Source organism: Nomascus leucogenys, chromosome 12 (genome assembly GCF_006542625.1).
Source record: "Nomascus leucogenys isolate Asia chromosome 12, Asia_NLE_v1, whole genome shotgun sequence".
Classification (NCBI taxonomy): Eukaryota; Metazoa; Chordata; class Mammalia; order Primates; family Hylobatidae; genus Nomascus; species Nomascus leucogenys.
In genome coordinates, this window is record NC_044392.1 from 43,322,750 (window position 1) to 43,338,589 (window position 15,840).

The 15,840-nt window shown below is 50.0% G+C and overlaps 1 protein-coding gene across 2 annotated transcripts in view; it reads right to left on the reverse strand.

The window, feature by feature from the left end:
* The window catches only part of KIRREL1 (kirre like nephrin family adhesion molecule 1), a 102,619-nt gene extending 88,508 nt beyond the window's left edge, over positions 1-14,111 (reverse strand). For both annotated transcript variants that reach the window (XM_030824158.1, XM_003258647.4), the window contains exon 1: positions 13,980-14,111. In XM_030824158.1, the coding sequence (XP_030680018.1) occupies positions 13,980-14,031 (52 nt within the window). In that variant the 5' untranslated portion in view covers positions 14,032-14,111. The remainder of the gene's footprint in view (positions 1-13,979) is intronic.
* Positions 14,112-15,840: the final 1,729 nt, after the last annotated feature.

The following is a 15,840-nucleotide window of genomic DNA, read 5'->3' on the forward strand; positions in this document are numbered from 1 at the left end:
GGCCCCACCCCCACCCCTTTCTATGAGCCCCCCTATAAGAATCGTCTTCACTTCTCTCATGGGCTCCACCTGGTGTCCTCCTTCCACCTGGGCCCAGGTTCCCTTCCCTCCACCCCTTCTGAGGAAACTTCCCTCACTGATGACCCAGCTCCAGTGTCTCTTTCTATCCTCTTCTGTGCAGATGCACAACAGGGTCCAAAATCTTCCCTTATTTAAATGATCTTTATAGGTGTTTATACACTGGTGAAGATGGGAACCCATGTCCCCCCATTATAATTAGCTAACTGGTAACAGAAACCATGTCTCCTGCCTCAAGTTCAAGTTTACAGTTGAGTTTGCACTTACATGGTTCAGTATCCCAGGAAAATGCCCACACTCCTTCATCAGACTAGGAGATCCCCAAAGGCAGGCACCCCATCCCACAGATCCCATGCCCTCCTCTCTCTGCTTACACTGCTATCTCTTGAGATACACCCTGGCAAGGCGGGGCAAGGACACCGCTGAGTGATTCCAAGAGGAAAACATTCCTGCTCCTAAGCTAAAACTGGCCCTGGCTGTGAGGCAGGCCCACCTCTGCCATCACCCCCATGCCCACTTTCCTACATGCTGGCTTCAGCAGCAGATGCCAGCACTGCTCTCAGCCTGGCTCCCATGGAGAGAGGAGGAGGGTCCCTCAGGCCATCGGCTAGAAATGATGGGAAGGACACCAGAGTCCTCTAGCCCCCAGCTGCTCTGAGCGGCTGAGAAGGGGACACTAGACAGGTAAGGGCACAGTGATTCAGCCAGGTTCTTGTGAACACCGTTCTCCTGGTACTGGCTGGGGATACTGTAGGAGGACAGCCTTGGTGGTTTGCTGGAAAGCAAATCTGACCCCTAACAAGATAAACTTCTCGGGCTCACGTGGGGCCCAGGAGGCAGTCTTGCCTATGACCTCTCTGGGCTTGCTTCTCTATTACAAGGAGCTTTGCCTTGAAGTATGAGAAAATAAACCTGTTGTGGAAAATGTTATTTATCCAGACATAGAGAAGACTGGACACGTGTTCAGTTACAATACCTAATTAGACAATTTCCATGCAGGAGCAGAGAAGGTTCAAGTTAGACACAAAGAAGAACTTCCTGCTTGCCAGAGAGTATTTGAAATGAAAGTGAGTGAGCAGAGAGTACTAATGAATTCCTTTCTCTTCAGAAAAAGGACAAACATTGATGTCTCTGGGTTGGTTCAAATTAGTCCAACCTAAAGAGAGACATTTTGAGAGTCCATTTTGAGGTTCTTAAGGAATCGTCACTCCACTTTCATTTCTCATCGCAGGTTCTGCGTTCCAAGAAGCCCAATCTATTGATCTCACCCCATCCATACTTTGCCTGTGTTCTCATTCACACTTGCAGATAGCTAAATGTGTGTTGATTTTCTGGGGGAGAAGAGCAGGTGAAGGAAAATTAATGGGAGTTCCTGTTTCCCCCAGTGGACAGGATTCCCTATGTATAAGGACCAGGCTTCTCTCACAAAACCAGGGAAACCCTGAAGGCAGGCAGTCTCTCTCCTCTGGCCTGTGGATCTCCCTCTACAGCCTGGGGTTCTGCACACAGAGAAGGGAGGGAGAGAGTGAGTTTGCTCATCATGTGGGTTGAACAATTATGAGGTCTGTGTGAGTGTGAGATGCTGACCTGCCCAGAGACAGTTCCCCACTGCTCCCCCAAATCATGCATCCAATTAAGTCTATGACCTACCTTCCTTCCCAAATCACACAACTTGCCCATGACCCAGTTTTTAAGCCAAAGCCAGCAGGGTCAAGGCCCAGACCAGAAGCTCTGTCAAAATGCTTTCCCCCACATCTCCCATTGAGAGATGAATTATGAGGACTTTTTTCATTTAAAAAAAAAAAAAGTGGAAATGACTGGCTCCGATATGGGTGAGTTTCCACCAGCACACCAGCAGGTTGCTTTTCAACTCCACAGCTGGCAGCCTGAGTGAAGACTTGGCAGGGTGGGGTGGGGTGGCATGGAGCTAGTGAGGTGGCAGGGAGGGGCTTAGATAGTACAATCTTGGGGCTAAGGATGGGCGTGCTGGCAAGCTCTGTGCACTCTCTTGTCCCACCAGCTGCTTCCTGAAAACAAACATATCAACGCTCCCAAATCAATGATCTATCAGGGCTGTTATACAACTAAGCTGGCTGAAAACCGAATTCAGTTAAATGAATTCTATTTTCTTTTGATTCTCATTAGAACGTTGAAGATCTATTTCCCCAAGGAAAGCATCCCCTAACACCTCAAGGTGTGGTCCTAGGACAAGCAGCATCAGCATCACCCGAGAGCTTGGTGCAAATACAGAACTTCCATCTGACCCCAGACTTTGTGAGTCACAATCTGCATTTTAACAAGATCCCCAGATGTTTTGTAAGCATGTTAAAGTTTGAGAATCATTGCTCCAACATACTGGGTTGAAACCTGGAAAGAAACGGGTTTTTTAAATTAACTTATTTATTTTTGAGACAGAGTCTTGCTCTGTGGCCCAGGCTGAAGTGCAGTGGCACCATCTCCACTCACTGCAACCTCTGCCTCCTGGGTTCAAGTGATCCTCCCATCTCAGCCTCCAGAGTAGCTGGGACTACAGGCGCACATCACCATGCCTGGCTAATTTTTGTATTTTTAATAGAGACGGGGTTTCACTATGTTGGCCAGGCTGGTCTCAAACACCTGATGTAAAGTGATCTACCCACCTAGACCTCCCAAAGTACCAGGATTACAGGTGTGAGCCGCCGTGCCTGGCAGAAAGACAGGGTTTAAAATGATGGTTAAGCTTACTGTACACTGTCCTGAGAGTGCTTTTCCAGGACTTACAAAAAAAGGAAAGTGGATGCTATCACTCTGTTTTACAGATAAGGAGACTGAGACTCGCAAAGGGCAAAATGGCATTCAGTTTCCAGATCCAAGACACAGACCTAATTCTAAACCAGAGTGTTTTCCATTACACCGTGCTGCCTCCCAAAGCTCCCACTGCACTGAACCCTAGAAAACAGAGCTCAAGGATTACCTACATCACTGGTCACCCTCCTTGGCCCAGTTAACAGTCTGATCTGTATTTGGCCTATTCTTTGTTCATCTCTCATTTCTATTGTCTGTTTTTTCAAGATCTGCCTTGGACTGAACTGTAAAAAGCAAGGACTGTGCAATATTAATAATAACTATAATTTATTGAGTACTTATTGTATTCCAGATACTGTTCCTTAATATAGATTCTCTCATTCAATCCTCACAACAACCCTAGAAGATAGACGTAATCATTTGCATTTTTTTTTTTTTTTTTTTTTTTTTTTTTGAGACGGAGTCTCGCTCTGTCACCCAGGCTGGAGTGCAGTGGCGCAATCTCGGCTCACTGCAAGCTCCGCCTCCCGGGTTCACGCCATTCTCCCGCCTCAGCCTCTCCGAGTAGCTGGGACTACAGGCGCCCGCCACCGCGCCCGGCTAATTTTTTGTATTTTTAGTAGAGACGGGGTTTCACCGTGGTCTCGATCTCCTGACCTCGTGATCCGCCCGCCTCGGCCTCCCAAAGTGCTGGGATTACAAGCGTGAGCCACCGCGCCCGGCAATCATTTGCATTTTATAGATGAGAAAACTGAGGCTCCAAGTAAGTGACTTGGTCATGATCACACAGGAGCAGCCCCTCTGAGAAAGAGGCTGCCACAGGCCCCCTGGTGAGGAGGTCACTCTAGGTGCTTCCCAATTCCAGGAACCGGGTTGTGTTGAAAAAGGCCAGTCTTAAAACATGACCCTGGCATGAAACCGAAGGCAATGCGCACAAACTAAATCCCTCAGGCACAGACTTTACAGGCTCCCCTCTCGATTTTCTGCATAAATGGAGAGTGGCAGCGGTGCAGATAATCCAGAAGTCATTTCAACTTGGCTTTGAAATGCATTAGATTTTTTTTTTTTGCAAAGTCAGAGATTTTCCTTTCTAATTATATTTGGCTCAAACTGACATTAAAATGAGTTTGCATTCTCACTTCGCCCACTGCCTGGTGAAGGGAGACTTCCCAGATGTGTGCTGTGTGATAGGCACGTCAGTCTGGGATCCAACATCAGCCACAATGTAGCTGCCCGGAGGGTGAATGCTGGACGGTTCTGGCGCTGGCAGCACAGCCAGCCACGAGTGTGTGTGTGGGAGGGTCGGGCATCAAGGGGAGTGTGGGACCTCTGGGAGTCCCCCATCCCATCCCACAGTGTCAAGCTGGTAGATTTCCAGGGAGAGTGGGGAGTGGTGGGGAGGATTGAGACAAAGAGGAGCAAGTCAGTTCCTCAAGGTTTTGGATTAAAACCCAGGAGTCCCACTGTCTGAATGAAATGTCCTTCTGGATGACTCGGGAGTCCAGATGAAAACTTCAACTTCTCTCAGAGGCTTCATTCTGCCAGCCTGCCTAGCCTTGGGTTTCTGCTCCTTTGAAATGCCTTCTCTCTCTACTGTGTTCTCTCTTCCTCTGCCCTGCCTGCCCATCTCTGCTCCTTTCCTTTTAATAACCTCCCAGTTAAGCGAATCGAATGGGAAGAAGCAGTTAAAAGCACCTCATGGCTTGACAATGCTGGGTAATGGAGCGAGCACGGCCCCGGGCTGTTCCTGGGAGAATTCGGGAAGGAGGAGGAAAAATAATAATAATAATAAAAACTCAGCTAACTTTGTCCTGATTACAAGGACAAAGTTAATTTAGAAATCAGCTCTGTTGGGTGGGAGTCGGGGGTGGAGAGTACGGAACTGGACACACGAGGTTGGGAGATTCGGTTTGGGGGAAGTGTGCTTTATATAAACTGCCTTTGTTCCTGGAAATCATAATCCTTGGGAGGGACCAGGGTTCACTCCTTCGGATTCCTCCGCTCCTTCCATCCGGAGCAGGGGGTACAATCGGGGATTGTCCAGAGCTTGGATATCTCGTGGCACCGCATTCCAGAGGCCCCGCAGCCCCTGAGCCTCACATCTGTGGCCCCCTCCCCGCCCCTGCTCCCTGCTCCGCTCCCCCTCGCTGGACAGTTAGGCTTCAGCATTTTTCACATACCTCTCTCACAACCTTTATCTTATAAAATTGTCAATATGTGTTTATACATCCATCTCCCACACCATACTGAGAGTGCCTCAAGAACAGGGACTAAATCTCACCCACCTTTTCATTCTCAGGCCTGGGCCCAGCACAGCCATTTAAAAAAACAATGCTGTAAGTTGAACACATGCTCTCACCTCCCCTGGTGGGACCCTCTTCAAAGGACTCCATTTGAAAAACCAGAGCTCACTTCCTAGCAGAGGTTTTAAGAATCTTTAGGCTCAGCTCCTAAATGCACATGTATCTAAGGCCACAGACCAGTGGAAATGGCCCAGAATTGACCCTGAAGGGACTAAACTCGGATGGGCCCTCTGATGGAACCAGATGGCTCCCCTTGACTCTGGGCAGTGTAGACATGGCCCAAGCTTGCGGGGGACAGGTAACAAAGAGCCTGGCCTCAGAGTCATGCTGCAGAGCTCTCCTCGCAGTTATTGCTGTTGAACTCTGCCTCCAGGCATCTTTATCTTATACTGAAGGATTCTCGGAGGAAAAGATTTCCTCATCCTTCCAAAGTCTCTCTGGCTCAAGTCACAGATCTGAGACTTCCCAAGGCAGAGCTGGTATTTCTCTATGGTTTTCTGCTCACTTCTGCCTGGCCAAACCTTGGTTATCTGTTTTTTTTCATGTTTTTAATTGGAGAGGTTACAAATTTCCATAGCATCTCCAGTAGAAGAGGTGTTTAAGAGGAGGGGAGGCTTTGGTGAGAAATGAGATGGGGATTATACCTGTTTTTAACACACTCTTTGTCTGCTTAAAAAACAGAAATCCATGGCTCCCTAGTTCTTACAGGGGAGTCTTTTTAAGAAGCCTTTGGCCTGGCTTTTCCAAGCCTCCTCTGGTCTGTCCCCATTCTACCGTTCTGGATCATCTCATCTATTTCTCCCAAACCAACCCAAATCCTCAGTCCAACTGGCCTCAGTGTCCGCTACACATCCCAGCAGCAACATTTTGGTTCAGGAAGTCTGGCCCGTCTGGTAAGGCTCTCCCTCTTCCTGCCACATCCATGTCCTGTCCATCCTTGGGCCCCACTTCCTCCACGGAGCCCTTCCTGGTCACTTCAGCCCACAGCAAACTCCCTTCTCTGGACTGCTATCACAGCACCAATGACTCCACACCTTGCACCACCAGCGGTCTTCATGTATGTATATCTTAGTTTCTTAAAAGGGAAGGACCATCTGCTGTCATATTTTTTGGTCCACATAATGCCTACCAGTATGTTTTGCATATAATAATGTACAGTTGATTAAAAAAATAATTCTCCCGATTTGGTGAAAGAGAAAACTGAGGCCTACTGAGATTAAGTAATTTGCACTGAAATCACAAAGTGAGACCTTCAAGGGCAGAGATCTAGTACATTATTCACTTTGCAACACTGGAGCCCAGCACACAGTAAGCACACAATTCTCTTCCACTGAATGAAGGAACAAAAGTCCTTCCTCTTTCCACACATCTTTCAGTGAGGATATATTCCTCAGACTGCCTCAGAAGGAAAGAAGGGGCAGAGAGAAAAGGCATCTAACGGCCTAGTCGATTCCGAAGCGGGCCTAGGATGGGACAGCTTCCTGGGATAAACCTGCTGGGCACAGAGTACACCTCCAGACACTCAGGTTCCTGTTATCCCTTCCCTGCCTCAAAACCCAAGACCCACAGCATTCTGGGTGAGTCTCCCATCACCTTCTAGAGCCAGACCGCAAAAGGAATGAAGCGGCAGCATTCTCTCCTGGGAAACTAATGGAATTTGCTAGAGAGTTCTGGAGATTTCTACCCCTGGATTTAAGACCCTTAATCCTGAGGAGGTTGACTGGCTGCAAGGCTCATTTATTTCAAGACGATCCCTATTTTGTTAAATGGGCTCAAGGAGGGCAGAGAGGGATGAGGACTGCAGCCCCTGGAGACAACAGAGGTTAATAAAAGTGGCTGAATAAATTAAACATGGAGGGAAGGACAAGCTGGGAGCTTGGAGTCAGCTGATAGAGGGAGAGTAAGTGGGATAGAAAGAAGAAAGAAAAGTGTCATACTTCAGTGGTGTCTGGGAGCTAGAGCAGCTTTTATCCTGGATGCTCCAAGAACTTAATTAGGTTTGCATTGTCTGACAATCAGACGTGGGAAAGTATAAGAGCTGGAGCTACAGAATGGAGAGGGACCAGTGTTATAGAATGAGGAACCCCAAGCTTCTTTCTCAACTTTCGTAACCTCACAGTTTGTGCATCTATCAGAGAGGATGCAGAGCATGCAAGGCAAGGCAAAAAGTAGTGCCTTTAAAGACACAGGAGGGCTGCTATGGCTAGAAGAAAAATGACTCACAAAAATGTACTACTGATGCACACTAGTGCTCTGGTGACTGAAAGGGCTTGGGTAAAGATGAGAGATATCTGTCCAGATGTGTATGGGGATGGGGATAAGAAGTGGGTGCATGTATAGCTGCACTATGAAGGCATGTGTGAATACATATGCATATGCATGCAGTGAGATTGCATCCACACGCTTGCATGCAGCAGTAATGCAGAATAGGTAGGTGTGCAGTCTTCCTTCTAGGAATTATCCTCAGCCCCCACCCCAACTTCCCTGCTTGGGTCCTAGTTCTGGCTCTGTCACTTACTAGCTGGATCATCTTGGACAATCTGCTTAACTTCTTTGGATCCCTGTTTGTCCTTCTGTAAAATGGGGATAACACCTAACTTCAACAATTATTGTCAGTATTGAATTAGTTACTAATATATGCAAAATACAAAATTGCCCTTCACAAAAGTGAACAGCTTTCTCCCCCACTCTGAGAGAGCCCACTATTTTTCCTGATTTCTGAAATTGCCTCTTCCTCCTCCCTGGTTTCACATTTGAGGATCAAGGACATGACAGCCTCTTTCTCCTCTACTGCTGACAACCCACCCCCACACCCCCATCCTTTTCCAGGTCAAAGAACCCTCCAGGAGATTGCCAAGTAAACTGGTCCAGAGGCCCTGGGAAGAAACCAGACAGGAACTGGTAGGTCGGGAAGGGGCATAGCTTTCTCATCTCTGGACATATGAAGAGAAATGTCTCTAGCCTCGGATGGAAACATCTCTCAGAAATTGGGGAGATCAAGGAATTTGTCCCTATCCCTCCACTCCATACCAACTGCCACCCCTTTGCAATTTATTTAACTTCTCTAGGTCTCTGTTTTTTCATGTATTAAATGGAGAAACAACTATCCTGCCTACATCATAGGATGAGTTTATCACTCTATCAAACGGGACATGCAAAAAGTTGCTAAAATTGGCAAGCACCATACATGTACAAAGATAAAAGACTCTAAACGTGGGAGGAAAAGGATTGAGGTTTTCCAAACCTCCTTCTCACAGGGGCATTATTTACTGGTCCCAGCCCCACTGATTAAAACATGTATCCTGACATCTAAGTTTTGCTTCACAAATGATCATCAAAGCAAGGCAGGGAGATAGATGTGGCCTTGGAATTTCTGGGCTGAGAACTAGGGAAGGGGGCTGAGCTGAGTGAGGCACTAGGAGAGGAAAAAAGGCCTAGGCTTCTCTCCTGTCCTTCCACAGCTGCCTTAACTCTAAGAGAGGCAGGGTGTGGCTCTTTTAGGCAGGTTGAGGCACACTCATGGCACTTAGTAGGGAGACAAAAGAGCGGTTGAATCTGGGATCTAACACCTCAGGTATGCCCTTAAGCAAGTTACTTAAACTCAACTGTGGTTTCTTTAACTATAAAATGTGAGTAACATTAACCTGAAAAGCACACTGTAGGAATTCAATAAAAGGTAATTTTGATGCTTTGGTATGGAGTTCACCTCCTACAATCACTTTTCACCACCTAAGCCAGGCAGTTCCCCAGGGCACAGGCTAAAAAGGAGGGTTGAAAGCCTCCCCAGGTGGGTTAAAACAAGCCATCTAAGACCCTAGCCTCCAATCCTACCAGACTACCAGGGACTAGATAAATTTGGAAGCTGACACTTGGGGAGATCCTGGTCTCAGGATTATCCCCTAGACCCCTTCTCTGTGCTTCTTTTGCCTCTGTATGGCTCTGGGCCTCTCCAGGAGTCAGCCTTGCATGGAACAAGAGTAATTCCCAAATTTGTAGTTCATGGACCTGTAAGGCTGTGTTTAATATTAGAAACAAACCTTTTTATTTGCCAAGTCCTTGAAAAAAGTCATTTACTAGATTTATCATATCATCAAAGAAAAACAATTTAACACCACAAAATGTAGGACAGAATCTCAGAATAAAGGATCGTTTTTTAAAGTTGAATGAGTTTACCTTTATGAAATACTCACTCCCTTTTCTTCCTAGTTTTCATTCTGCTATGGACCAGGAAAATCCCTGTCCCAGCCCAGCATCAGTCTCTGCTGGCATGTAGGATCTGGCAAAGGAGAAGGGTGCAGGCCGTGGGATCCGCTGGTTCCTACAACTACCAATAAGATACTTAATGTATCTAAACCTCAGTTTCTTGGCCAGGTACAGTGGCTCACACCTATAATCCCAGCATTTGGGAGGCCGAGGTGTAAGGAGCGCTTGAGCCTTGGAGTTTGAGACTAGCTTGTGCAACCTAGCAAGACCCATCTCTCCAAAAGAAAAAAAAAATTAGCCAGGTGTGTGTGGTCCTAGCTACTTAGGAGGCTGAGGTAGGAGGATGGCTTGAGCCTAGGAGGAGGCTGCAGTGAGCCATAATCACACCACTGCACCCTAGCCTGGGCAGCAGAGCAAGACCCTATCTAAAAAAATAAATAAATAAATCTCAGTTTCTCATCCATGAAATGGGGATAATTTACACAGCCAATCTCAGGGGGCTGTAGCATGGATTAAATTAGATAATGCATATGAAGTAGTTAACACAGGGCTCAATAAATGATCCATATTATTTCCAGACTCTGAAATGCTGCCACCTCGGGGCTAGTGTCCCTCCTCATTTCACACAAGAGCTCTGGTTCCTTCTCACTCAAGTGCCAACCTCTTCCACTTTTGCTCTCTCTCCTCAAATCCCTTCCCCAGATCTTTTCTGAGGTCTCCAAGGAGGGGGTCAGTTTCCCCTTCTGGGTCTGCCACAACATAGTTTTTTCCATGAGAGATTCAAAGAAGGCGCTTACTGAAGTCCAGGACCAAGAATCTGGGGAGCTGGAGCTAGAAAACACACACACACAAACACACACACACAACACAAAGAATCATAAGGAGAAGAAAAGGAAGAGCAGACAACTCGACTGCCTATCTATCTATGTCTCACCTCAAAGTCAAGATAGCAAGCATTTACTGAGCACTTCTCGCTGTGCCAGACACTGTTCCATGCACGTTACATGGATTAACATATTCAAGTGCCACCACGACCCTATCAGGTCACTTCTGGAAGAGCATGCTGAGGCACAGAAAAGGTACATGACTTGTTCAAGCTTACAACTACCAGATGGTGGAGGTGGGAGCTGGATGCGAGTCTGTGATTTAATAGCCATTGAATGCTGCCTCTTTCCAGCACTGCAGCACGCTCATCAAATCAATCCATTGATCAGATATTTAAGGGGCACTTACCACATGCTTAGCACTGTGCCAGAAACTATAGGATAAAAGAAATTAAGACTTAGTCCCTGCAAGGATGTAAAGAGGTCCTAGAGGAGTAAGGGGGGCAGAGGTGGGGCTTCCTCCTCCCATCTCACTGGAGCACCAAAGGCAGAGCCAGAACAACCAACCGCTCAGCTGTGGGAAGGAGCAGAGGCGAGAAGGCCTGGATGTCTCCTCCCCCTCCTCCTGACCAGGTGCTCTGGAGCCCAGGGCTGAGGCACTGAGTACTTGGTTCACACCCTCCCTTTGGGTCTAAGTGAGTAGAAGGCAGAAAGTGGAGTCCAGTCAAGAATAAGGAGAGGAACCCAGTGTGCTGGTTTCTGCCATGTCTCCCCTGACTCTTCCCCAACCTCAGTGCCCTGCTCTGGGCAGAAATGGGACATGTAAAGTGTGTATATGTGTCTATGTGTAGCACCGGGAGGGGAGAGTCCAGCTACTCTCCAGACCTGCTGTTCTCTGCCAGGATTCAGCTGTACTCAGGGAGTTGAATCCCGGGAATTTAGGAGGCCCTCGGGCCTCCTCCCTTTACCCTTTACGCCCCTCAAAAGCTGTGGCAGGAATGCCAGGGGGAGCTCTGGGGGCTGGATGGGCTTATTTTTCTCCTGCCCCCACATCCATCCCCGCCCTGGAGCCAGCTCCCGCCCCGAGCCGGCCTGTCATCCCACATTGCTCTGATTAGCTATAATCTTTCTTTTTCAATTTCTCCTCCCCGAGACTAGGGAGCGAAAAAATCTCCCAGAAAATGAATAAATATTTCAGTTTTCGGCGCAATCAGTCTGTGGAGCTGGCGCATGATGGAAACGGGGGGAAGGATAATGGTTTTCATTTAGATAAGATACAGAAAATTATTTAGTGAAAAATGAAGATTGATGAAGCCCATTGAAATTCTTTAAAATGCGATTTTTATTTCTCAGCCTAGGCTGAATCTCCCCTTCCCCTCTCCTCTCTGCTCCCCTCAATTCTATGGCTTCCTGCTGACACCTACTCCCCCATCCCTATTCTCCCACCATCATCCCTCCTCCCTCTTGTAGCGCCCCCCTCCGTTTCCTCTCTCACTGCCCCAGTCCCTGACCTAGAGCTCCTTTCTGAGGATGGAGGCTAAGGAAAGGGGGTCCTGCCAAGCTCTCCATCCCCATGTGTGTCCCAGTCTCCCCAGACCCCTACTCCTTCCCTCTCTGCCTCCTCCCCAGTCCCTTGCCAAGCTTCCCCCAACACTCACTAGTGATTTCCCCTCCCCTCCTGTCTAGTCTCTCCCTTTCTTTTCTCTGGTATCCTCTCCCCCCACCCCAGATACTTTCACCAGGTCCTGCTTTCACCCCTGTTGGAGGAGAGAAGTGGGAGCTCAGCATTCCCTAGCCACTCGCTCCTTTCCAAAGAGAGAAAGGCACACAACACACACTTCTTTCTGTCCCCAATTCAATCCACATGTCTCTCCTGTTTGCTAACTGCTGCTTTTGTTCCCTAACACTCATTTGTATCCATGTTGCTGACATGTAAGGGCTGTAAGAAAGGGGCAGACATAAGCTTGCCCCCAACATAGACCAATACTGACCCAGGGGCCCCCTCCACCACCAACATGACCCTCCTCCACCATCACCATGGCCCACCCCCTTCCTCCCCGACACCAACAGCCTGGCTGAACAAAGTCAGAACTTAAGTCATCTTCCCAACTTTCTGCCAAGTGGCTGGCCTGGCCTGCCAACCCCAGGGCCAGGCCTCCTCCTTTCCCCTAGCATCACCTCCCACTCTTGGCTCACACCACAGATGTGTGCCCTTCCCATATCATAGTGTGTGCTGGGGGGCTGGCATGGGTGCCCTGTGGGGAGAGATGAGTCAAGACCTGCCCCCACCAACTCAGCCAGGCTTTGCCTTCGGAACTGGGAAGAGACCTGACAAGGAGAGGAAAGGTCCAGCATACCACCCCACCTACAAACGCAGGAAGGGAACAGAAAGCAGGGCAATAATGCCTGAGGCTGTTCTACCCAGATTCATTCCCAGACACCCCCTAAAAGAGACCACCTCCTCCATCTGCAGTCTGTACATCTCCATAGGTGTCTGCCCATATGAATGTCTGTTCAAGTTTCTTTGTTTGCTAGAGGGTTGGTTTCTGTAAGAGCGTGTGTCCTGTCCTTGTAAACGCCTGCATACATGTACTGTGTATAGTTGTAACGTTCGGGTGGATGAATGCGTGAGTGTGTGCCGATCTGGGGGAGGAATCTGTCTTCCTCAGATGTCTCAGTGTCTTTGTGTATATGTGTCTGTCTCAGTGTGGGGGATGTTTGTGGGGATGTCTCTCTCTCAGTAGGTGAGTAGTCTGTCTCAGTGTCTGTGAGTGTTTTACGGTGTTTGTGTGTCAATTTCTGTGTGTCAGCTCCATTTTGGGGGAGGGAAGGAATTCAGCAGGATTCAGTCTTCCTTAGAGTCAGACCTGGGAGGCAAGAACCAACTCCCACAGACCCCAGTCCCTGCTGCAGTCTAGACCCTTGGTTCCCTCAGCCCTCTTCCCTCCCCCAACCCCAGCCCTGCCCAGGATACACTGACATCCTCATCTCTCTCAACCACCTCCCTCACCTCCCAGCCTCTCCCCTGCCAGTTCCAAATAAGCCCCAGACAGCAACACTTTCCTGAGCCCAAGTAGTGTCAGCCCCCTCCCCCCACCGCCTCTGCCCCCGCCCCTGTGAGTTCCCCCCTCTGTATCAAGCGGGCCCGAAGCTGTATTTGGAACTCCACTCTCCACCCAGAGCCTCCGTGGGCAGGGGTTCCAAATCCCCATTAGAGGCGCCGAGACACCCCTCCCTTCCTCTAGAGGGGGCAGCCCCAGGCAGTCTGGAGCCGTGATTCAGACTCAGAACCCCGAGGGGCTGGGCTGGAGTAGGGGGATCCCCTTAGCAACATCTTCGGGAGGTGGGACCCAGCTTTTCGCTCACCCCCTCGCCCAAAATCCGAAATCCCACCCTCTTCCCAGCCTTGCCCTTAGGCTGGACTGAGGTGTCCGGAACCCCGGCCTCAGAGGGCGAGGGTCGGTAGGGCTGCCAGAAGCTAGAGAGAAAGCGTTCGGTTCCCCGTTTTACTCGGACCTCCAGCCCTCGCGGCCCCATTGCTCTGTTCTCCCGCGCAGCCAGAGGAAACAACTTGGGCAAATCAACGGCAAACTCATTCTCCCCAGCCCCCCGTTACTCCGCGCCCCCTCCCCCAGGGCTCTGCGCCCGGACCGAGCCCCCGCCTCGTGGCGTCGGGACCCGGGGACTGGCCGCGGCCGCGGGGCACCCCAGCACTCCCCCACCTGGGGAGCAGTGCCCCGGCCCCGGGGGAAAGCCGAGCGTCCGGGGGCGGGCTGGGGGCCCTTACCTTGGGAGAAAGTATCGGAGAGAGTGAGGATCCAGACGAGGAGGCTCAGCATGCTGTCCGCCCGCCGTGCGCCCGCCCGCGGCTGGGGCCCGGAGTTGGCGAGCAAGCCAGAGGAGCGGGCTGGGGAGGAGGGGAGCCCAGGAGCCCGCCCCCCGCCCGCCCGCGCCCGCCCCTGCACACACACACGCGCGCGCGCACACTCACGCGCACAAACTCACTTCCCTGCCCTCCTATTCTCTTTATCTCTCTTTCCTCCCAGTCCTTTTTCTCGTCCTGGTCGCCCTCCCCCTTTAATTATTTCTCCTCTCAAGCTGTATCTCTCTGGGTCTCTTTCGGTCTTTGCTCCCCCTTTCTCTCCCCTTCTCTTCCTTCCCTCTCTCCCTCCCTGCCTCCCTGCCTGCCTGCCTCCCTCCCTCCCTCCGCCTGACGTCTACTCTCCCTCCGACGGCGCCTCCCTCCACGAGCCCTCCCCCTGCCCCCCCAACGCGCGCGCACACACGCACACCCCTCGCTGGAACTCAGATGGAAGGAGCGCAAAGAGAGAAAGGAATCGAGGGCAAAGGCAAAAGGGGGTGAAAAATGTGACCGTCGTGGGTTCTGGGGCAGGCACGACAGGATCCCTGGCCACCCCACCCCCTCCCATTTATAGACGCAATCTTGGTCGCGGGCTATGGAACTAAGCAGTGGAGGAGGAACATGGGCTGAGGGACATCAGTCTCTAGCTCAGAGGATGTGATGGGGAGTGTGTGTGTGTGTGTGTGTGTGTGTGTGTGTTTCCGTGTGTGTAAGAGTGGGGTGGGGGGCAGGGAGTTAAATTAACATAAAGACCTTTCTTTTTAAATTCTACACCCAAAATCTAGCCCCTAGATTCCCCAAATTAAGAATTCTTAGTTGACTAATGAATGCTTGGATAGGGGAGGGGCATACTTGCCTCTCCCCACCTACAAAACCCAGAACTGGAGAATGGGAGCTGCCTCTTGGACCTGCCTTGAGGCTCTGCCTTGGCTTCACTCAGTCAAGGTTGAGCACAGCTAGGCGTTGGAGGACTTAGCAGCCTAGAAGAGGCACAGTTGACCCTTCCTTTGTTCATCTTAGCCTTCCACCCATTCCGAAGGAGAAGGTAGCCAACTGGATGGCTTTGAAGGGCCAAGGCCTGGCCTCACCTCCCTGAATGCAAGCCAGAGGAGAAGACAGCCACCAGAGGATCTCTAAGCACGCTGGAGTTTGAGATCTTTTGGGTAGGGATATGGAAGGACTCGGAAGGAAGGGAATTCCTGAGAATCAGGAGAGCATTCAGGAGGGATCTCCACTTTCTTAAGGGCCCAGTTTGGCAACCAGCTCCTCTTCTCACCCCTGACCAGATACTTCTGCTCACAGGGTTGCTCGGGGAGCCAGAGGTCTGGACCCTAGGGAATGGACAAAGGAGTTGCTGGAATTGCATAATTTTACAGTAATGTGTTGGTCCAAAGAGGTCCCCACTTCTTTCCCCCCAGATCCCATATCTCCTGGGTCTCTGACACTCCCCGCCAAGCTTTCTTAATTTCTGCCCCTGAAAGTAGGTGCGTGGCTCTCTGGTGCCCTCTGTTGATGTGTAGCGGCCACAGCTCCTCTTCCCTCCGCAGATTCTACCACCAGCCTGTGGTCCAGACACATCCATACACAACTAGAAGACAGAGAAAGGCAGGAAAACACCCAAGCTCATATGCAGAAGCCCCATATGCACAGACCCAGGGAATTCTTCATATGTTCCAAAACACAGGCAAACACAGTTTAAGAATAGAGCCATACCTTGGCCAGAGAAATAGGACTGCAATCCCAAACGTATACAGAAAGATACCAACACACAAACACATAGGGCTTT